General features: G+C 39.1%; 2 protein-coding genes across 2 annotated transcripts in view; one reads left to right on the top strand and one right to left on the bottom strand.

The window, feature by feature from the left end:
* Window positions 1–13,453: 13,453 nt before the first annotated feature.
* The window catches only part of LOC101741412 (pikachurin), a 141,418-nt gene continuing 130,109 nt past the window's right edge, over window positions 13,454–24,762 (top strand). Inside the window, exon 1 of the mRNA XM_038021124.2 lies at window positions 13,454–13,654. The gene's annotated coding sequence lies outside the window, so the exon portion shown is untranslated. The remainder of the gene's footprint in view (window positions 13,655–24,762) is intronic.
* Window positions 14,910–16,253, bottom strand: LOC119630717 (ATP-dependent DNA helicase pif1). Its single transcript, XM_038021081.2, has one exon. It carries the CDS (start codon window positions 16,214–16,216, stop codon window positions 15,260–15,262), a length of 957 nt encoding a protein of 318 aa, XP_037877009.2. The 5' UTR covers window positions 16,217–16,253; the 3' UTR covers window positions 14,910–15,259.

The following is a 24,762-nucleotide window of genomic DNA, read 5'->3' as shown; positions in this document are numbered from 1 at the left end:
CCCGTCGCTTGCGACGAAGGGCTCGACGAGTAAATTAACTCTCAGACACAGCCCACTGAGTTTCTCGCCGGATCTTCTCAGTGGGCCGCGTTTCCGATCCGGTGGTAGATTCTGCGAAGCACGGCTCATGCTAGGGTTCGTGTTAGCAACGTCATCAGGTTTGAGCCCCGTGAGCTCACCTACAAAAGTTAGGGTTACGCTGAAATAGCCTCTCAAGGCTCTCAGCTTAGGTAGGAAAAAAAAAGAAAAGAAAATAATAATAATAATAATTCTACAGCTGATACTTGACAAAGTTTATAGACAAATACTAGATTTAGAGGTCAAATGTCCCCAACTGCATCGCTTTGGGGTAGAAGATCTTACTTGATCCAATATTTTTCCTTGACTAGAGTATTAATTTGTCGAAGCTTTGTTTTAGTATACAAATTTTGAATTAAATGATATTGTTATTTAATTTAAAGATAATTGCTAATTAAAAAGAATTGATAAATAATAAGTAAGATAATTGAAAATTTTAAATGATTGTTAATTAATGTTACATAATTAAAAATTAATGATAATTTAGTTATATTTTGTAGTAATTGAGATTAATAAATATTGTCATTTATAATTATAGATAATTAATATTTATAACTCTTTTAAAATTAAAAATAATTGCGAAATTAATAATAATAGTTAATATATGTTACAAATTAATACGATTAATGATACAACGATGATTAATAATAAGAGATAATTGACAATTTTCATTTAGATTAATTTATAATTATTGTAATGAATAATGATTTTTATTTAATAATTACCTAATAGATGAAAAATAGATAATTCCTAATTAAAAATAATTGATAATTTATCTAATATAATTAATTTATTATAATTTACACTAATTAATCCACATATTCTTTCTTTATGAATACGTTTCAATGATTGAATTGATCAGCATGAAAAAATCTATATGTTACCGGCAATCTATATAATTCAGGTATTCTATACAATATATAGGTAATATATATAATACCTAAAACGTTAAGGTAATGTATGAAATATTATTTTCCAGTATACTTTACGTAATGTATACAATTCCTAGGTATTGTATAGAGTACTGCTGGTCAACCGGCAATGCGTAAAATAACTATATTTAGGCCTGTATTTATCAATGTTATGTAAGTAAGTAAGTAGATGGGTATAAAACGACAGACAAAAATAACACATTCGATTTGCTTAAAATCAAATTAATTAAAATTAACAATTATGCTACTTCCTCTGCGCGTTTCGTTTTCAATGCCCTTAATATCGCTTTTTTTTTTTCTACCTATGCTGATAGCCTTGAGAGGCTATATCAGTGGAGCCTTAACTAGTAGGTGAGCTCACGGGGCTCAAATCTGACGACGTTGCCAACATGAACCCTAGCAAGAGCCGTGCTTCGCAGAATCTACCACCGGATCGGAAACGCGACCCACTGAGAAGATCCGGCGAGAATCTCAGTGGGCTGTGTCTGAGAGTTAATTTACTCGTCGAGCCCTTCGTCGCAAGCGACGGGTTCGACGAGAACGGGGACCGGTGCTTGAAGTACCTAGAAGCACCGTTAGTGGATCGGGAGGATCCGAGATGACGTATTTTGGGTGACGTCGACTGCTTTCCATTCTGTCCGCAGGATCGGGAATGTAGTTACCGGCGGCCACGATGAGAGGGTTCTCGTGTCGTGCCGCTTTATCGAAGTGGTCAGTGTATTAGAAAGTGTCCGCTGAATGGGAACCAAAAAAATTAAGGTGGCGCCCTAAATGAAGGGATTTTTTAATTTATTGCTTAGATGCGTGAACGGCTGCGAAGCACGGCTCTTGCTAGGTCTAGTGTTAGCATCGTCGTCAGGTTTGAGCCCCGTGAGCTCACCTACTAGTTAAGGTTCCGCTGGAATAGCCTCTCTAGGCTACCAGCTTAGGTAGGAAAAAAAAATACACTGAGATAGTAGCCCTTGCTTCTATCCTCCATACCAGCTACTAATATAGGACGTTGGTCTTACGTAAATTCACTAGCTTAAATTAACAAAATAATAACATTACATGAAAATGTAATGCATCTTTTAGGTACTTACTTATTCGATCGATATACCGATGGCTTTTAGCGATAAGAACGCCTATTAAACAATTATTATACCAGCCTGTTGACTGGCTTTCAATGTTAAAGGTTTGGTTTAAAATAAGTTATTCTTTCTCTCTCTTTTTATTTTTATTTTTTATTGCTTAAATGGGTGGACGAGCTCACAGCCCACATGGTGTTAAGTGGTTACTGGAGCCCATAGACGTCCACAACGTAAATGCGCCACCCACCTTGAGATAAGTTCTAAGGTCTCAGTATAGTTACAACGGCTGCCCCATCCTTCAAGCCGAAACGCATTACTGCTTCGCGGCAGAAATAAGCGGGATGGTGATACCTACCTGTGCGGACTCAAATGAGGTCCTACCACCAGTAAAATTTAAAAAAAATTATTTAGTTTTAAGGTTTAAAATAAAATATTCTCTCTCTATCTCTCTCTCTCTCTCTATCTATCTATCTCTTATTTACCATCTCCTCACAAAAGCTAGGTAAATGTGCGTCGGTTACACCCTTGCCATTAAGTAAATTAACACTAATATTAGGCTATAAATCTGTCGGGGCACTCGTTCTAATCGGGTGGATGAACTTAGGTAGATTGTGTAGGGAATTCGTGCATGTCAGAAAAACATTACTTAGCTAACATGCATTAGATGCATAGATCACAGATTATAAATACCTAGTATTGATATACTTATTTCTTACCTTTTAAAAAATACTAGAGCTCCCGCAGTAGTCGAAATTCGACTATAATTAATTGGAATTGTAAGCTTGTACACTATTATGGTTGTATTTTATACTTCTATAATCACAAATTTCGCCAAGGCTACACTATAAAAAATATTAACAAAGAAAACAATATTTAAACTCAATTTGACAACAGACGTCAAGAACAAAAGTTTGACAATAAACAGTATGCATGCGTGTGTGCGTCAAATACATGGTATGTAGTGTGTGTAATGTTTTCTTTATTGATTTAGTGTATCTTTTATGCATTATTTAAAAAAAATATTAGCATTGTGCACTTCTTCTCTATATTCTCTATAAGTGTGGAAAATTTCATACTCCTCCGTCCGCGCAATTTCCGTAAAAAGGGATACAAAGTTTTTGCTTCACGTATTAATATATAGATAGGTACTTAGTGTTACCTACATATTGTATTGCTAACTATATAAATTTTTAAATATAAAATAATACTATATATATAAACTATGTATAAAGTTTTGTAATCTATATTATACCTTGACAGTGTAGGTATAATATACCATTTGTTATTTTCGCTGGTTCTTAATGTTTAAAAAAATGTAGTTTTTTTTTTAGAAACTATTTCGTTTTTTCTTTTCTTGTTACATTAGTTGTGTTTGACGCCATTCTTTTCATTTTAATACGAGTTAAGTTCGGTTTTAGAATTAATTCCGTACCATATTAGGTCATAGCACTGTAGGCTTTAGGCACTTGAGTAGGAATACTTTTTGCCTGCTTCTAAAAGCTTCAGCGGTTTATTGAAGGCACAATTAAAACTGTTTTTACCGTTTAATCTTGCGTTTATTTACATTATTTCTTACGTTTCGAATACTTTACAATTTTCACGTTCACGAACGTCTAAGGTATCACTCATCATCATCATCATTCTTTCCTAACGGCCGTTCTTTTTTAACGGCCGTCTGGTGTAGTGGTAAGTGACATGGTCACTACACAAGGAGGTTGCGGGTTAGAATCCCGCCAAGGGAAGATATTTGTATGATAAATATAAATGTCTTTTCCAGGGTTATGGATGTATATTAAATATATGTATGTGTATAATAAAAAGTCTTACATTTATTTCCGTTATCTGGTACCTGTAACACAAGTTCTTTACGAACTTATCACGGGACCAGTTAACGTGGCGTGATTGTTAGTAAATATTTATTATTTATTATTCCTATTACCCTCTGCTGGGGTGTAGGGCTCGAATCAAATTTTTCTATTTATATCGGTCTTGGGCAGTCTGTTCTAGCTCCTGCCACGTCGTGCCCAAGACCCCTAGCTCCTGCTCCACCGAGCGACGCCAAGTTGTTCTGGGGCGGCCTCTCTTCCTTTTGCCAAATACTTTCCAGATCAGTGCTCTCTTTGATAGGTGGGTATCGGGCTTTCTCAAAGTGTGACCAATCCAATGCCACTTCCGCGTAAGGATCTCCTTCTCCATTGGTGTCTGCTTAGTGATCAATAAAGGTATCACTACATAGTATAAAACAAAGTCGCTTTCTCTGTCCCTATATCTGTCTGTCCCTATGTATGCTTAAATCTTTAAAACTACGCAACGGATTTTGATGCGGTTTTTTTTAATAGATAGAGTGATTGAGGAGGAAGGTTTATATGTATAATAACATCCATTAAATAGTGGAGAAATCAATAATAAATTACAGTTACCGAAGCGAAGCGAGGGCGGGTCGCTAGTTATTTCTATAAACAAAAGATTAAGCCGTTAGTAAATGTAGTTGTAAGCATTCGCGAAAATCGTTGAAGATACTATAATTAAAATTCAAGAAAATCGTGGTTTACAGTGTCTTCTCACTTTAGTAATATGATCATATTTTTGATCATTTCATATTTTGGCATGATCTCTGATACGTACTTAGGTAGCATTTTTCATTTTGACCTTTTGTTTTCTGCACAAAGGAACGTAATCCATGCTTTGACAGGGATCGGATTTGGATGAAAAAATATACACAATATTAGACATGTTCTAATTGCAATTAATTATAAGCACGTTATAATATTAAAAAAGCTTTAGTCCATTTTATGTTCGTCTATGAATTCTAAAGTGGTTTGTAAGTGATTGACTTTATTCAGAAAATCAATTTATAATACAATAAAACAATTGTAGGGACCTATTTGCTATGGTGCTATGAAATTTCACTGCTTATTCCGATGCTGCAAGTCTCGGCCAGATTTTCGGATGTAGTATTCTAGTTCTATGGAGGAACAGGAAAATGCATAATGACGTGACAATATTGTCAGCTGCTGTACCATAGACTCAGGCCTTTGAGTTTCTCGGCGGGTCTTCTCTGCGGGTCGCGATTACCTTTAAGATTTTCCGAATTCTATGATATATATTCTAGATTTATATCTAATCTAGTTTTTGCCACGTACCATCCGGCTTTGGAATGAGCTCTCCTCCACAGTGTTTCCCGAGCGCTATGACATGTCCTTCTTCAAACGAGGCTTGTGGAGAGTATTAAACGGTAGGCAGCGGCTTGGCTCCACCCCTGACATTGCTGACGTCCATTAGCGACGGTAACCACTCACCATCAGGTGGGCCGTATGCTCGTCTGCCTGCTAGGGCAATAAATAAAAAGTGATGATGATTTGCGCTGTCTTAATTACTGGGTAAGTTCCGTTTTATTTTTATCATAAATGTATTGTCTATAGAACTAATAATAGCTGTACAGAGTTTGAGTTCAATCGCATACACTGAGAGCTCTCGTCTATTCATATCTAGTGACACCACTCGTATCAAGCGATGCAACGGCGTTCGAGTCCCGCAAACGTGTGGTGCCAAATTTTTCTGATGAAACACCGCTACCTCTCCGACACATCGTGCTGTCTCGCTACTCAATGGCTTGCCAGCCTATGCTCCGGATGGATATATTCCAGGATGGTTTGCAGCGATTTATTGTTGTTGTTAGAAATTACATAAGCTAATTAATTATTAATAATGTTTTGGTTTATACTGTTAATTTGTAAGTAGACTAAATAAATAAATAAATAAATGTACACGATAAATGCTCATGAGTTACTTCAACGGTGAAGGAATAGCATCGTTTAATCATAATCAAAACTGCAAAAACTATAGTTTGCATAATTACTAGTGGTAGGGTGCCTTGTAGGGCGTGTGTGTGTAGGTACCACCGCCCTGCCTGTTTCTGCCGTCAAGCATGCGGTTCGGTTTGAATAGAGGGCAACCGTTGTATTGTAAAAACAGAGACTTAACACTCTTGTCTCAAGGTGGGTGGCGGCGTTTATGTTGTTGATATCTATGGGCTCTTGTGACCACATAATAAAATAAAGGAAATTTATTTAAGAGCGCGGATAATATATTAATAAAAAAATTGTGTCCAAAGAAATTCATTTCTTGTGTGTTTAAATCAATCTTTACTTTGGTATCTATTATTATATCATTTAGATACTTCCCTGGATCCGTCCCAGTACACTCAGACGAAATGAGAAGACACCCTAGACAGAGCCAGACCTGACTCTATAATACGTACATATGTTTCGCGGGAGGTGTCTTTCGTAATATTTTCATTATTTCTATCTGAAGCGAACTTAGAGCAGTGTGCTTGGTGCGAGTTTTTAAACGTTCTCGATAGCGTAAAAGTTAACTCAAATTTGTATGGAGTTGGAACGTTTGTCTACGTTTGCCGATAGGGGTGAAGGAGCTCACCGGTCGACCTGGTATTTTATCCTTCGCATTCGCTGGTAGTCTAAGGGGCTATTCCAGCAAAACCTAGCTAACACTAGCCCTAGCAAGAGAAGTGCTTCACAGAATCTACTACCGGATCGGAATCGCGGCCTACTTAGAAGATACGGCGAGAAACTCAGTGGACTGTGTCTTTTTTTTTTATTGCTTAGATGGGTGGACGAGCTCACAGCCCACCTGGTGTTAAGTGATTACTGAAGTCCATAGACATCCACAACGTAAATGCGCCACCCACCTTGAGATAAGTTCTAAGGTCTCAGTATAGTTACAACGGCTGCCCCACCCTTCAAACCGAAACGCATTACTGCTTCACAGCAGAAATAGGCGGGGTGGTGGTACCTACCCGTGCGGACTCACAAAGGGTCCTAACACCAGTGAGTCTATGAGTTAGTTCGCTTGTCAAACTCTTCGTCGTAATTAACGAGGTCGGTGAACGGTGATAACTTGATTTTAAGTGCTTACCAGACCTCATAGACACACACAACCTAAATGCCGCTACCTTGAGACATGAGTTCTAAGTTCTCAATGTTACAGTACAAAGGCTGCCCTATCCTTCAAACCGAATCGCATTACTACTTCATGGTAGAAGTAGGCAGGGTTGCGCGGGCTCTCAAAACGCCCTATCAAAAATAGAACAACTGTTTTGGGCTGAATACAAAACTGTTATATATGCTGGCAACACTAGTAAATTCTTTTAGATAATTTTCTTCGGGCTTCGATAGTTATTCGTCATAGCTCCAATAAAAATAGAAACAATATAATTTGTCTAGGCATTACAATATCGGTCACCTACTGATGCTGATTTATCTATAATGCTATTGTATGAGTTTATTGACGTAATATTATGCCGGCACAAGTCTTATTGCTTGTGTCCAAAGATTAAGTTATTGCAAACAGATTTGCAGCAATGGCCTAAATGTTTGATTACACAGTGTTGTTGTTCATTCATGGTAGAAGTCATTCGTGAGCATGCGTTGAGCATGTATTTCATTATAAAATTTAATGCTGAATGAATTTGAACACCGGTGCAGGGTACCGTTCGATAGTAAACCAGGCGTCTTATCTTCTAGGTCACCGACTTGCCTGATAGCGAGTGCTCAGGGTTGCATATAGACGTCAGCTGTTACAGGGCCCATACCCGATCCTGTAGACTGAAAGGCTCGACGAGCGAATTAACCCATAGACAAGCCCGCTGAGTTTCTCGCCGAGTTCTTTCCGTAGGTCGCGTTTCCGATCCGTTTGTAGATTCTGCGAAGCACTGCTCTTGCTAGGGTCAGTGTTAGCATCACTCCGGCTTGAGCCTCGTGAGCTCACCTACTAGTTAAGGTTACGCTGAAATAGCCTCTCAAGGCTATCAGATTAGGTAGGAAAAAAAATATTAGAGGGGCACAGCCGAGCCTCTCCACACCGCTGAAAACCTTCCACAAACCATTTTTGAGCAGCACATGTCCGGAAACTAGGAAGGAATTACGTTCTAAAGATCTATCTGGAAATGCAGTGTGGATGAACGCAGTATTTCCAGTTAGTATGGATGAACTGTAGTCCACTGGCGGGCGGTTTTTTTTATTGTAGGCAGACGAACATACGGCCCACCTGATGGTGAATGGTTACCGTCGCCCATGGACTTTAGCAATGCCAAGAGCAGAGCCAGGCCGCTGTCTACTGCTAGTCAGGTGGAGGCTAGGCTGTAAGAGCGAGACGGAGGGATTCAAAGAACTCCACATAGTATTCCAGATTGAATATTCGGTACACAACACGCAGAGTGAATCAATGTTCCCCGTAAATCAAGAGGTTTCAGTCGTTCCGAGCGAACGGGATTATCGAAAACTTGAACTGCAGCGTGATAAGAGGATATGCTGCATCGACCCCACATAGTATGGGATAAGGGTAAGAAGTTGACTGATCACCGAATGGATGGCCAATGCAGTAGCGCACCACTAACAAATGCATTGTAATTAAATTATGTCATATAATTAAATTTACATACAGTCACGCGTGCCGGCTTGAGTGGAACTTTGTCCTTAAGTCTACGGGCCTCAGTATGGAGCCATAGACATCTACCATGTAAATACGCCACCCATCTTGAGATATAAGTTCTAAGGTCTCAGTATAGTTACAACGGCTGTCCTACCCTTCCACCGAAACGCATTACTGCTTCACGGCAGAAATAGGCAGGGTGGTGGTACCTACCCGTGTGGACTCACAAAAGGTCCAAGGTTATAAGCTCAACTATTTAAAAAAAAAAGAAACAATTTTAGCCTACGAATTTTATGACCATTCTGTTCTGTGTTTAATCTATTCTTTTTATTGCTCATACCATCCGAGGTGAGTCTCGAACGACTATATTTTGTCAATAATAGTTTATATGGCTCATAACTTAGTTATGGTTCAACACAAAAAGTTTAATCATAAAATATATCAATTTGTATTCTTTTCAATATTGTACAAGTCTCGAACCTTGTAGAAACATAAATATACATAAGTATAATCACTACATAGTATAAAACAAAGTCGCTTTCTCTGTCCCTATATCTGTCTGTCTCTATGTATGTTTAAATCTTTAAAACTATGCAACGGATTTTGACGTGGTTTTTTTTAATAGATAGAGTGATTGAAGAGGAAGGTTTATATGTATAATAACATCCATTAAATAGTGGAGAAATCAATAATAAATTACAGTTTCCGAAGCGAAGCGAGGGCGGGTCGCTAGTAATTTATAAACTAATGAAATACTCTTAAACAGCAAACCGAACTAACAATTGATTTCTTCTTTTTTTTAACCCGTTGATACTGAAACAAACGTAGGAGGAAGTTAAATGATTATTAAATGACCCCGGCTTGCGCAGGAGCCAATCATCATTGACGTTTTAGTCACGTTCTTACGAATCCACCCGATCCATTAATACACTAATTAGAGGCAGCTCTAGCGCTAGGAGTAGCCTTAGGAACCTTGGTAACCGTACAGGTGACAGGACCTCTTGTGAGTCCGCACAGGTAGGTACCACCACCTTGCCTATTTCTGCCATGAAGCAGTAATGCGTTTCGGTTTCAAGGGCGGGGCAGCCGTTGTAATTATACTGAGACCTTAGAACTCCTATCTCAAGGTAAGTGGCGCATTTACGTTGTAGATGTCTATGGGCTCCGGTAACTACTTGAGACCAAGTGGGCTGTGAGCTCACCCACTCAAAGAGTTCGAAGTAAAACCTAACCCACTACATCAGCCCGCTAACTTTCTCGGCGGATCTTCTCAGTGGTCGCGATACCGATCCGAGTAGATGGATTCGCGATTCAGCTGTTGTCGGCGTCAGGCCTAGGCGCTTGGGCAGTTATTGCCAAATACCACCCCTCCTGGCTGAGCCCGTGCACGCCCACCTATCCTGGTAAAACTGGTAAGGCATTTGGCCACCAGCCAATTTTTTTGGGATTTTAAAAGTTTTAATTTAAATCACATTTTGTTTTCATAATCGGTTACCGAAAAGCATAGACAGTCATAACATCAATATCGCTATCTTGAGTCACAATCTACACTAATATATAAATCTACAGTGGTTTTTACGGATGTTCCGTTATAACTACTGAACCATGCACCCGATTGACTTGAAACTTGGTATCAATGTAGAAAATACACGTACTTAATGGGTAAGCTAATACTTATATGAGTGTTGGACCCCCTACACCAGTTGCGGGGGCGTTAATGATGAGAATCTTTGTGGGGGTGAGAAATAATAATGTTAATATTAAATGCCCAGCGAAGCGGACGGGTACAGCTAGTATGATTATATTTTTAATCATTTCATATTTTGGCACGATCTCTTTCTCATACGTACTTAGTTACGTAGGATTTTTCATTTTGACCTTTTGTTTTCTGCACAAAGGAACGTAATCCATGCTTTGACAGGGATCGGATTTGGATGAAAAAATGTACACAATGTTAGACATGTTCTCATTGCTATCAATAATTATAAGCATATAAAATATTAAAAAAAGCATTAGCCCATTTTATGTTCGTGTTACAGCTAGTCTATATCTATACTAATATTATAAAGAGGAAAGATTTGTTTGTTTGTTTGTTTCGAATAGGCTCCGAAACTACTGGACCGATTTGAAAAATTCTTTTTCCATTAGAAGCCGACATTGTCCCTGATGAACATAGGCTACTATTTTTTTTTTTTTTTTTTTTTTTTTTTTTTTTTTTTTTTTTTTTTTTTTTTTTTTTTTTTTTTTTTTTTTCATGTGTGTTTTAATGTTTCCGAAGCGAAGCGAGGGCGGGTCGCTAGTGTTATAATAAAGCTAACGTCTTTGTTTCGTGTTTTCTCACTGGTGACTATCGTGACCTCAACACTCAACAGGAGTATTTTTCGAAGGATTTTATCAGGCCACGTTATTCCATCGTCAGCGGCGTGAACCGCGTCACAAGCGATTGTGACGATCGCGACACTAATTTGGTCCGAAGATCACACGGGGGAATGATCCATTGATCTTTCGCCCTTAATTTTCCTCAAAGGCATCCAGGCGTGCTCGACCATTCGTTCTCGCCGTCCGAATTTCCTGTACAGTACCGCAAAATCAAGAAGACCAGACAATACAAGAGGCGGACGTATTTCGTCATAAATTCCCTTCAATTCCAAAGTCCTTACTGTACTCAGCCAGTAATGTTGGGACTTAAAAATCAAACCCGCAAAATTATAATTTGCGTAATCACTGGTGGTAGGACCTCTTGTGAGTCCGCGCGGGTAGGTACCACCGCCCTGCCTATTTCTGCCGTGAAGCAGTAATGCGTTTCGGTTTGAAGGGTGGGGCAGCCGTTGTAACTATACTGAGATCTTAGAACTTATATCTCAAGGTGGGTGGCGCATTTACGTTGTAGATGTCCATGGGCTCCAGTAACCACTTAACACCAGGTGGGCTGTGAGCTCGTACACCCATCTAAGCAAAAAAAAAAAAAAAACTTAGCGTTCTTTGTGTGGCCGATTAGAAACTCTTCTAAAACAATTGTTTGTGATTGTGGATGCGGATGCATAAAGCTATCTAGCTTCGAGATTAAATGCACCTTTCTAATTAGACACTTCTTCGGTAGTTGGCGCACAGCAAACATAAAAAGCAGCACAATTATCGGTATTAGTCTAAAAACTATTCAGCGTATTATTTACTTTTCCATTGCTACCCAGCTATAGTACAGCATACCCGGTGCACGACCGTTGGCACTTAAATTTTTTTTTTTATTACTTTGCTGCGTGGACGATCTCACAGTCCACCTGGTGTTAAGTGGTTACTGGAGCCCATAGACGTTAAAACGCCACCCACCTTGAGATATAAGTTCTAAGATCTCAGTATAGTTACAACGGCTGCCCCACCCTTCAAACCGAAACGCATTACTGCTTCACGGCAGAAATAGGCAGGGCGGTGGAGGAGGATGGAAGACCGGGTATACTGGAGGAGTTTAAGTAGGAAAGCGGATCCTGGCATTAGACCACTGGTAGACCATTGATCACTGGTGGTAGGACCTCTTGGGAGTCCGCACTGGTAGGTACCACCACCCCGCCTATTTCCGCCGTGAAGCAGTGGTACGTTTCGGTTCGAAGGGTGGGGCAGCCGTCGTAACTATACTGAGACCTTAGAACTTATATCTCGAGGTGAGTGGCGTATTTACGTTGTAGATGTCTATGGGCTCCAGTAACCACTTAACGTCAGGTGGGCTGTGAGCTCGTCCATCCATCTAAGCAATAAAAAAAATAAAAAAAGACCGGGAAAAAACGCTTGGAAGAAAAAGAAAAAGAAGAATAATAAAATCTACGACTGATTCTACTAAGAAAGTGTATTTCCCTCCCGCGTTCATTTCTGTTAACGTAAAGCATTTATAAATACTAGAGGTCCCGCAGTAGTCGAAATTCGACTATAATTAATTGGAATTGTAAGTTTGTACACTATTATGGTTGTATTTTATACTTCTATAATCACAAATTTCACCAAGGCTACACTATAAAAAATATTAATAAAGACAAACAATATTTAATCTATTCTCAATTTGACCACAGACGTCAAGAATAAAAGTTTGACAATAAATAGTATGCATGCGTGTGTGCGTCAAATACATGGTATGTAGTGTGTGTAATGTTTTCTTTGTTGATTTAATGTATATTTTAAGCATTCTTTTTAAAACAATATTAGTGCACTTCTTCTCTATATTCTCTATAAGTGTGGAAAATTTCATACTCCTCCGTCCGCGCAATTTTCGTAAAAAGGGATACAAAGTTTTTGCTTCACGTATTAATATATTATTATAGATTCGCTTTGTTAATAAAGTTTCAGTTAAACGAATACAACTCGGGAATTTTCTCGGAATTCCGTGAATTAAAAAGGCTTCGTCTAATGCGATACGGCATCAATTTCTATCAAGGGGCGTACAATGGGGAATGACCCGGTGCGCGGAGTTTTGGTGAACGCAACCGCGTTACGCGACTGTCGTGAGAAATTAATGCGATTGTCGTAAGAGTGACAATGTTTTTGTTAATAGACTTCTAATTGGTCAGAATACGATAAAGAGAGAGAGAGAGAGAGAGTATTCTTTATTGTACACCAAAAAAGAAATAAACAGTGCGATATATTAAATATAAAAAAGTACAATTGGCGGTGTTATCGCTAAGAGCGATCTCTTCCAGACAACCATCAGGTGGGCAAGAATCATTTGGAAACGAATTACGCGCGGTGTACCAATCCAGTACCAATACAGTTTATTTTATACAAAAGTTTAGGTATTCTATTTATCGATTGAGGCACTACGAATTCTTCCGGGTCAGCTAGTCTACTATAAAAGTCTTTGCAGCACCTTCCGGAATCCAATCTTAAGGTGGTGGCTTCTAATACGCATGCGCACGCTACCCCAGCCAAACTGTCATGGCCGTTCAGTTCGCGTATTGATGCCGTAAAGTCGCGTGTGCATTCAAAAAATCAACAACTACACGCCACGGACACCCTCAAAACCACTCCAAGGACTAGTGTTCAGTGTTTGTGCTATCAAAAATTGGACTCAAAACGTTTGAACAGTCAAAAGATATCTGGTCGAATCCGGTTTTATCTGGATAAGGCCGCTTCTAACCAACCGTGAGTAGTTTAGTGTAATTATTTCTCAAAAGTCTCCCATTCAATTGAATATTGAGGTAGTTTTTCGTACGCATGTCGCTTACGTGAGTGCATGCGTGCGTATTACGTAGATTTTGTTAAAGCTACATGTGTTTATGTACATAAGCCGCCGTAGTAAAAATTGTTATAATGATGTTGATTTAGTAAATGTATACAATGTTACCTTAATGATGTAAGATATTGATTACTGTAGGTTATTGGGTTCAGTTTCTTTTTTAACGCTTTAATGTACAATATATTGAATCAGTGTTAAATGTTAACTATTAGGTATGAAGCACATGGAACATCCTCCGGTTATTAATCAGACGTTATGGGCTTAAGAACTCAGTGACATGGAGAAACCTCCTCGTCTCCTGTTCTGAGGAAGAGTATTTTAACAATTTTATTGCTTAAGTAGATCTCTTTCTAAGTTGTCTTTAATAGGTACTAGGTGGTAAGGTAGGTAGGTAGGTAATAGGTGGTAGTGGGGAGTTTTGTGTCATTTCAATAGCAAATCAATCATACGCTCTTCAATTACTTTAAAATTATTGTTAGCGCGATTCAGAATTTCCGCTCTGACGCACAGATGGCGCTTAGTTTTTTTTGAAAATATCCAATTGAGGTGTTTTAGTTCAGTCTATGTTTTCAAGATGCAAGAACTTAGCCATCGACCGTTGTAGACAAGATTGAAATTTTATAAATAAATAAAAATCTCGCAAAGTATGTTTGCATCAGACAGTAACATTTAAAAACAACAACAAAAACAAATCACAAAACCTGACGTCAACAAAGTTCTAAGAAACTATCCCTAAATAATTCTAGAATCATCCCTAAACTTGATGCGAACAATTTCGTTTTTATTGAACGTGTCTGAAACGGCCATTCGCTTTCAGTTTCTCTAAAAGAAAAGTCTTTAATAATACGGTGAGTAATAAATTCCATTTATTTAGACCCAACAAGCACCCCTGTTCAAAGTACCTATATTTGCGTCAGACAGCAACATTTATAAACTAAAAAAAACAAATCCTAGAATTATTCTTAAACATAATGCGAACAATTTCGGTTTTTTTGAACGTTTCTGAAATGGTCATTCGCTTTCAGTGTCTCTAAAAGTAAAGTCAAAAAACTCTAATAATCCGGTGAGTAATAAATTCCATTTATTTAGACCCAACAAGCACCCCTGTTTCTTCAGTTGGCATTGTCTGGGCGCTGATGTCCGCTGTCCCTTCACTATTTGTCAAATTTATGTTATTACTAGCTTTTACCCGCGACTTCGTCCGCATAAGTTTTTTTGTTTTCTCCCGGCTATAAGTCCCCCTGCAACAATGTCCCACTATCGTGTTCCAGTCCTCAACTTCACATCAAAATTTGTTCAAAAGCAACCTAAGCTACATAATGGATAGCTCCGAATGTTTCCTTAGTAAATATAAAAAGTAAATAATGTAAATCGGTTTAAAATACTACTAACTACCTACCTGCCAACCCCCGATGTTAGACAGTGTGACATCCGTAACATCGTCTGCGTAGGAAGTACTAACTTAATGTAAGTAGTATAATAATGTAGGAAGCTAAAAATAAGAGGCCTTATTACTGTAGTACATTTTTGTAAACTATGTTCTTTGTTTTTCCCTCTCTGGCCAACACATGGAGATTCTGTGGACTTGAAACACGTGAGCAAGCCACGTATAATTGTCCGTGAGAAAAACAACTCTTTTCTAAATTAATGCCGGCTACTTTTAATGTTTGCCCCTGAGCTTTATTTATCGTCATAGCGAATGCGATTTTCAGCGGAAACTGTAATCTCTTAAACTGGAATGGCAAATCTGTCGGAATTATGGGTATACGGGGGATTAAAACGTTCTCTCCTTTTGCCATTCCAGTCATAATGATTGCTTTTACAATATTGCGACCGAGGTGTGTCACTTGCAACCGTGTGCCATTACACAGTCTTGGTGCATCTAAATTCCGCATTAAAAGGACAGGAACGCCTACTTTCAGCCTCAGTTTGTGTGAAGGTACTCCCGACAGTTCTAAAGAATTAAGAAATTCTACAGGGTATGATGTTACTTGTTCAGTATCCATTACAGTGTCTACAGAGAGAAACTCAACAATATCACTTTCCACGCGTGACATAATTTGCTCGTTTATCTGTCCCACCATTTCATTCGTCGGCGCTAAAATTGCTCTTTCACATAACCAGTCTCTATTCCTCATATTAGTTAGCAGTTCGCTATAGACGAAGTTATTTAGATCATCTGGATTATGCACAACATTGCAGAATTCACGATCCAATGTAATCATGCCATTACCATCCTTTGCCATACGATCTTCTCCAATTTTAAGAAGAGCAGCAGCATATTGTCCAGATTGTACATCATTGTGTAGTTGCACTCTCATATTTGTAGACAGACTAAACGTTTTTACGTGCACCCATAACGTTGACGCTTTTAAACACGCATTTATTTCATCTGCAGGGGTGCCTTTAGTGATAACCGGCAAAGTCTGTCTAAAATCGCCCGCTAAAAGTACCACCATCCCCCCCATGATATTTGGATTCTTTATATTAACCAAGTCTTATAAAAATCCGTTCAGACGTTAAGGCGTGAATGAGGTAAACTTTTAAACCAAACTATTAAAAATCACTCACTTAATTAGTTTTCTGCCTACTGCCTACGCCTTAAGTACGATAGCATGAATATTAATAGCCCATATCCTTTTCTAGGTTACTATCTATCACCTAACTAAATTTCATCAAAATCCGTTCAGCCGTTTAGGCATGATAGAGCAAAACTCCCACCAAAAACCATAAAAAAATCACTAACTCAATTCAGTTTTCTGCCTACTTCCTACCCCCTAAGTACTATGACGTGATCATTTTGATCTTATATCCGTTTTTAGGTAACCATCTATTACCTTACTAAATTTCATCAAGATCTGTTCAGCCTTTTATACGTGAAAGAGCAAAAGTCCCAACAAAAACGACTAAAAATCACTAACTCAATTTAGTTATCTGCCTACTGCCTACCCCCTAAGAACGATGGCGTGATTATTTATAGCCTATGACCATTTCTAGGTTATCATCTATCACCATACCAAATTTCATCAAAATCCGTTCAGCCGTTTAGGCGTGAAAGAGGAACAGACAGACAGACAGACAGACAGAGTTACTTTCGCATTTATAATATTAGTATGGATTTCGTAGCTTTGGCCCTTTTTATATTATTTCGTAACTTTGGCCCTTTTTATTCGTTCCTTAGATTTGTGCTATCACATGTTGATTATAACCTCGGAATGTCTTTAGACGGAAAATAGTGTTGTTAGCTTTCTAAAAAAGGTCATAATCGACTAAGTCTTGAACGCAGAAAAATTGAACTTAAGTGTGAAACACGCAAGGTCCGGTATTCAATGAAGTTTATTTTTCTATTTATGTCTATTATTCAATATTGGTAAATTGATAGATTACTTTGTACATTTTTTTAAGTTTGAAAAGAATCAATTTTATGGCTATTTAGGGAGGCATCGGCCTAGTTCAGCCCCTGGTATTGCCAAAGTTCATGGGCGACGGTAACCACTCACAATCAGGTGGGCCGTGTGCTCGTCGGCCTACAAGGGCAAAAAAAACACTGTTAATGTGGTTCAAGTGATATTTAGGTAGGGACTTAAATTGTCGGCGGGGTCCTTAATTCTAATTTTAGACCGCTAAACCATTTTGGTTAGGAACTTAAATTTATCTCTGGCGGCTTTCGCAGGCCGTAAGCATAATTAAAGCTAGGGTTTTGTCTCGCTTTTTCATTGTCATTATACATTATTTCGCAGGTTTCCAATAATTAACGGCTTTCATGGGTTTTTTTTTATGATTGTAAGATTACTGGTAGCCCGGAGGCTTTTTCAGTCTCACCAGGACAGGTGGGCGAGCAAAGGCTCAGCCAGGAGGGGCGGGATTTGCTAACAGATGCCCGAGCGCCTCCGAAGGAGACCTAACAACTCAAGAGCAGCTGCTTCGCGAATGAATCTACTGCCGCTACGGAATCGCGACCCGCTGAGAAGATCCGGCGAGAAACTCAGCGGGTTGATGCATGGGTTAGGTTCCACATCGAACTCTTTGTCGAGTTCGACGAGTACGGTTATCGGGGTCCCTAAGCCTGCTCCTAGTGTTAGAGCTGAAGGCGTCTAATGCCAAGGTTATTGGATCTGATGGATCCGTCAACTCCAGGCTTTGATGGTCCACGGACAACTAAAATGCTATTCGTCAACATTGGAATATTTTGTTAACTACCCTCTATTTTTCTATAATAAGAAATTCTTCACTGGAGTTTGCGAAACATCGTAATTACCTAATAGGTATTATTACAAAACAAAAAACGCGTTTTTTTTTATTATGTTTTAAGCTGACAATAGAGAATTATTTGTCATTTGTATCACAAAAACTTTAAACACGCTAAAGACGTGTGCAAAGAGGATGACTAACTAGGCTACTGATTCGTGTCTAACCTCCCCACCTGAGACTCCACAATTTTTCCCGAGCGCTATAACGTCCTCTTTCGAAGAGTTTTGAAGAGACTTTACTGGTGGTAGGACCTCTTGTGAGTCCGCACGGGTAGGTACCACCACCCCGCCTATTTCTGCCGTGAAGCAGTAATGCGTTTCGGTTTGAAGGGCGGGGCAGCCGTTGTAACTATACTGAGACCTTAGAACTTATATCTCAAGGTGGGTGGCGCATTTACGCTGTACTTGTCTATGGACTCCAGTAACCACTTAACACCAGGTGGGCTGTGAGCTCGTCCACCCATCTAAGCAATAAAAAAAAGACTCCTCAGCGCTAGCCAATCGTCGCGGCTGTCATAGCCTAGCATCTCTGATATCAATTATTGGTATTCACCACTCAGATGTACCGTAAGCTCATTTTATTTGGAAGTCTATAAAAGATTATAATGATTCATTACAAAATGACATGCAGATCTTTGGAGTACATAGATTAATAAGTAGTTCGAAAATAAATAATAGTTTTAAAAAACTAAAAAAAACGCTTTATACAAAATTCAACTAAAAAATAGAAAATAAATTTTAATAAATTTTAATTGAAAATAGGGTTAAAAAAATATTTTATTGAAAAAAAAAAGCTTTTTTTTTTCAATTTTTTTTTTCAATTTTATTTTTCCAATCTTTTTTTTATATATTGAATTGTCATCGGTCCCCGATAAATCTACAAAGTTTGAATGAAATCTGGCCGTTTAAAGTGGGTCAAAATCGCGTCTAAAGGTGTCAGTTACAAACATACAAACATACATACAAGTGAAGCTAATATAAAGCGTGTAAAAAAAATGTCTGACCGTAAGATGTCTGGCCCCAACTTTATATTCGATGCTAAGTCTGCAGAGGGACAACATTTTCGAAGCCTTTTCATTTTCTCGTGTCGTTTCTTTATTTCTCTCGAAAGCGCTCGTCTATGGCTCTCTTCAGATGAATCGTTTTTTTTTTCCTTCAGCACGAAAAACTCCGTATTTCTTGGAATAGAAATTTTGAATAAAAGCTTCTTGCTTATCAAGATAAGCACTTGAGTAATATATACAAAATTTCAGTAATAGCGTTGATTAAAGGTTACATTATTTTTAAAATTTGCAGCTACGTAGCTTTTGACTTTCATTTATATTTCAGCATTTGCTTTTGTCAGTCGTAGTGCTTACAACGATTACAGATAGTTACACTTTTTTTTCTTACCTCATCGCCGATAGCGTTATGTTATGCTATGCACATGCTACTATTATTTGGGGTTGTCGTATTTCAGTCATAATAATGAAACATAGGTGACACTGACAATACTTTCTGTCGGGTAATGTCAACAACGGAACGTGTTGTCAATATGACATGGCGTCAATATTATATGATAATACCTTCCGTTGTCAATATCGTGAGTGATATTGTCAACAGAGCGTGTTGTTATAACATTACCGATTTATTAAAACTAGTCGCGTGCTACCAGTCAAACGTTGATGAAAACATCCTTCTCCGAAATACTAATAATAATCAAACAAAGTTTCGACATGTACAGACTTTTGTTTCGGTATATCAAATGTTTTTTGTTTGAATGTGTACTTTATTGCTATTATGGGCGGATATTTGGTCCCACCTGGTGGTGAGTGGTTAACGACGCCAATGAACGGTAAAAATGCCAGGGGCACAACCCGGTCACCGTCCTCGACGAACCCGTCGCTTGCGATGAAGGGCTCGACTAGCGAATTAACCCACAGACACAGCCTACTGAGTTTCTCGCCGGATCTTCTCAGTGGGTCGCGTTTCCGATCCAGTGGTAGATTCTGCGAAGCATTGCTCTTGCTAGAGCCAGTGTTAGCATCACTCCGGCTTGAGCCCCGTGAGCTCACCTGCATGCTAGGGCGAAGCTGAAATTGCCTCTCAAGGCTATCAGCATGGGTAGGAAAAAAAGGCACAACTACCGTAACTTCTGCAAAAGAGGCAGGAAAAATCATGGTGGGAAGTTCATTCCAAAACTGGATGGTACGCGGCAAAATATATAGCTGAAAATGCACTTTGAATGAACGCAGTGGAATGAATGAACTCCACTCCGATGGTGGGCCGTGTGATGGTAAAAACGAGAAGATGGGATCATTTTAAATAATCCCCCTCAAAGCGTTTCCCATGGATCACGGTACACACAGAGTGAACCGAAGTATCTCAGTAGATTCAGAGGGTCCTAATGATACTCTACAATGAGATTATCGACAATCCGAACGCTCTCTTTTCTACTGACTGGCCCAGAGTCTCATCTCCCTCCCATCACAGCAACAGCAGTTCATGTGAAGCTGAACCTGAGCTTTATAAAACAAAAGTCTGTGTCTCATAAGATGATATCTCACGCTAACATATTGCCAGCAAAACAGCGCTAGTTAATCTAATTCACGCTCATTTAGAAACATAGAAAGATACGTACCAAATCTGTGATATGGTAATCGAAAGGCTTGTATTGTTCTATAGTTAAGCGTCGAAGTCCCGAGCGAATGTATATTACATTAACTACGTCATCCGACCACAAAATTGAATGATCAAGGAAAAATTACGGTTAACTCCGTCGCCATCGACGGAAATCCCGGAGCATAAAACCCCTCCAGCCGGCCCAGTGCCTTTCGGAATGGGCACAATTTGCGATCTTCAACGTTGCCCTTAAAAAATACCTTTTGCATTTTCCCGCTAAGGGGCCCGGTTGCCAAATTGGCATTACAGCATGCCCCTTACATCAAAACATGCTTTGTTAGCGTAAATTGGCGTATTCAATTGCTAATTTCGAATACATTAAATTCATTTCTATTTTGTTTAATTATGAATAAACAAGAGATGAATTGAGCTTGTGTCGAAATTACACTAAACGTAGGTATCCCTATCTCTACTAATAATATATAAATGTGAATGTAAGTTTGTTTGTTACGCGATCATCATGAAACTTTGTACACATATTCTTGGAGGTATTAGAAGTAACATAGGAAACTTTTTATTAAGAAAAAAAAAAAAAATTTTTTTTTGGAAAAATTAAAAAATTGTTTGTCAAAAAACTCAAAATTTAGCTTCTTCAACGCCATCTACCGGTTCAGTAATGAAGTTCCGATCCTGAGTGCTGTAAATGAAGTCGCGGGTAAAATTTAGCATTATGCCAAAGTAACTATTCCACGCGGACGAAGTTGCGGGCAAAAGCTAGTATAGAATATTATTCTCGTTTTATTTCGCTTATAATAAAATAACGCGACGTAATCTGTCTGTCTGTACTTTTGACATTGAGAGCAAAGATATAAATTCTGAGAATATCGCAATTTCTTACAAAGGTTTGACATTGTCAAACTGATTCTTATACGCTTCATAGAATGGATATTGGTTTGTAGCATAGGACAACAGTATTCAAGTGTCCACTACTTAGTTAAACTACTGCTTAAAAGCAGGCAAGCTCTTCGATCAGTTGATGGTAAGTGGTTTTCGATGACGTTGCGCTAGCTGAGGAGTCGTTACCTATGGCGTTTTATTAATCGGATCAGCTAATTAAAATGTATCTTCCATGATGGTTTTAAAAAATGGCGTTATGTGACCACAATAAAAAGAGAAACAATCTCAAATAAATAAAATTTCGATTTGAATTTTTACAAATTTTGTTCAAAACACTATCCTATATGTTATCCTTTTAAGAAACTTCTAGAACAATCAGTATTAGTAATATCGATTATCACTGATTATTGATTCGTAAAAATTTAATTTCGTAATAGTGAAACGATTTAATAAAAAAAACCGCAATATGAATTTGAACATAAAATTAAATACCCATCGAAAATGCCAGGTGCGTACCCGAGCGTGAGCTTTGAGACATGAGGTCGAATTTTAAATGTTATTATATAGAATATTGCGGTATTTTGGTCATGTTGGACGCAAGGATACCAGCAATTTGGAACGCCTTGTGGTGACTGGTAGAATTGAGGCAAAACCTCCTAGGGGTAGAGGTCCCAAACGATGGTCGGACTAATTAGCAGAGGAACTTTTTACTGGTAGTGGCTTTATCTCTCTTCAATCGGTCCCTCATTGCTGAGGATCGTGACTCCGTTTGATTCCGTCAACCAGCTGTCTCCATCGATCCCCTTCTGTAGCTTGGTGGAGGCTGACAGGTGTTTTCAGTTCCTTTTTTTATTTCTATTGCTTACCTGGTGTTAAGTGGTTACTGGAAACCATAGACATCGACAACGCAAATGCGCCACCCACCTTGAGATAATATAAGTTCTAAGGTCTCAGTATGGCTACAACGGCTGCCCTACCCTTCAAACCAAAACACATCGCTGTTTCACGGTAGAAATAGGCAGTGTGGTGGTACCTACCCGTGCGGACTCACAAGAGGTCTTACCGCCAGTAATTACGCAAATTATAATTTTGCGGGTTTAATTTTTGTTACACGATGTTATTCCTTCACCGTGGAAGACAATCGTGAACATTTATTTGATGACATGTGAATGCTTTTATGTACAATGTATGTGTCACTATTCATTCGTTAAGACGTGTACTGCAAATAATCGTGCAGGACAATGCCGTGTGAATCTAGCCTAAGGCTACTAACGATTGGGTAGGAAAGGAAAAAAAAAGTCGCCTTAAAATCTGATACCGTTACCCCTTGGCCACAGCCGAGAGCGGTGCGAATTGCGATGCGTCGTGAGGCGCGGCAAGCGGGAGCGGCGAAAACAAATGGTAGACAACCTATGAAGTATGCCACAGCTACTGGCGGTGCGTTTTGCGGTGCGTTGCGAGGCGCGTTGAGAGGCGCGTGACATCTGGCGGCGACGAGCTGCACGATGTGCGAGTGAAACAAATGTACTAGACAATATGGAGGTGGCCACAGCTCAGAGCGCCGCGCGCGGCGGTGTCGGTGGACGCATTGAGGCATCGCGCGACCGAAACAAATCATTTTGTTTTTACCGCGTGTTGAGCTAATAAAATATAATGGATGTGGAACAATTCATTAGTGAAATACTGAGTAGACCAGAAATATGGATGTCAAAACATCCACATCTAAAATATAGGCATGTTATAAAAAAATGTGGGACGAAATAAAACAACAATTTTCTGGTACTAATGGTTTCCTAGATACTCTTGGATAGGATTATTGAAATAAAATTTGAAATTTGAATTCATTTCGTATTCTAGATGCTTGAACCGTTGCTCGATTATTCCGTCTTGATCTGCGTACGCTATTGTGAATATTGGATAAAAAACACTCCACGAGACAGGCAGTGCCTAGTGTGGAGAGTTTTTAGCAAACTGTTTATGTGAAAATGTTTTCAAGGTTAATAAATAAAATATAAGTTCTTATTATTATTATGAATGCAAGTGAAAATCTAAGCGTTTTAATTTTATAGGAAAAGTACAATGGACAGTAAATATCGGAAGATATAGTTATAAGTATGGAATAGATATCACTGTTATACCTATTTATATCGGCTCAAAGGAGTTCGGCTCGAAGGTTCCGAAAGCCGATATGCATTACATTTGAAACTTCAACCTCATATTTCAAGGAGAGCAGCGGAATCTGTGTGAAGAATTTCGTGGACTCAGGAAACAACTTAACATCAGGGTGACGGTAAATTACGCATCTGGTGCGGACTGGTGCCAAAATAACCAGCGATTTGCTACATTCGCATTCACTAGTCCTGCGAAGGCTCTTTCAAGGAATAGCTAGGTTCTAAGCAAATTCTCTCCTGAGCCTTACTGGTGGTAGGACCTCTTGTGAGTCCGCACGGGTAGGTACCACCGCCTTGCCTATTTCTGCCGTGAAGCAGTAATGCGTTTCGGTTTGAAGGGTGGGGCAGCTGTTGTAACTATACTGAGACCTTAGAACTTATATCTCAAGGTGGGTGGCGCATTTACGTTGTAGATGTCTATGGGCTCAAATAACCAGTTAATATCAGGTGGGCTGTGGGCTCGTCCACCCATCTAAGCAATAAAAAAAAAGAGCCCATGAGAAGCTGGAATAGCCTCTCAGTCTACCAGCGATTATGTAGGGGAATAAACAGATGATGCAGTAAGATCGGGTGAGATGTAAAGTACTGAAGCCGAACAAGGGATAAGGAACCAAAGGAGGATTGTTTTTAAAGAAAGAGCTACTTTTCTTTTTCTTCTTACTCCCAGACAATGAATACTTGGGTAAATCATCACAGGCCAAAACCAAATTTTGTTTTTTTTTAGTTTTTTTTTTATTGCCTTTGTAGGCAGACGGGCATACGGCCCACCTGATGGTGAGTGGTTACCGTCGCCCATGGACTTCAGCAATGCCAGGGACAGAGCCAAACCGCTGCCTATCGCTTAATACTCTCCACAAGCCTCATTTGAAGAAGGACATGTCATAGCGCTCGGGAAACACCGTGCAGGGGAGCTCATTCCATAGCCAGATGGTACGTGGCAAAAAAGATCTCTGGAAACGCACTGTGGATGACCGCAGTGGCTCCAGGTAGTATGGATGAACTCTACTCCGGTGGCGGGCGGTGCGATGGTAAAAACGAGATGCCGGTATCATCTCGAAAGAGCACTCCCCATGGAACATAAGGTACAAAATACAG

Source organism: Bombyx mori, chromosome 28 (assembly GCF_030269925.1).
Source record: "Bombyx mori chromosome 28, ASM3026992v2".
Classification (NCBI taxonomy): domain Eukaryota; kingdom Metazoa; phylum Arthropoda; class Insecta; order Lepidoptera; family Bombycidae; genus Bombyx; species Bombyx mori.
The sequence above is the reverse complement of the archived record's forward strand: the minus strand, read 5'-3'. Positions and strand labels throughout refer to the sequence as shown.

What these genes read in the sequence shown, in the direction of transcription:
- LOC119630717 (XM_038021081.2), bottom strand. Translation starts at nt 16,216, where the DNA reads ATGGGGGGGATGGTGGTACTTTTAGCGGGCGATTTTAGACAGACTTTG.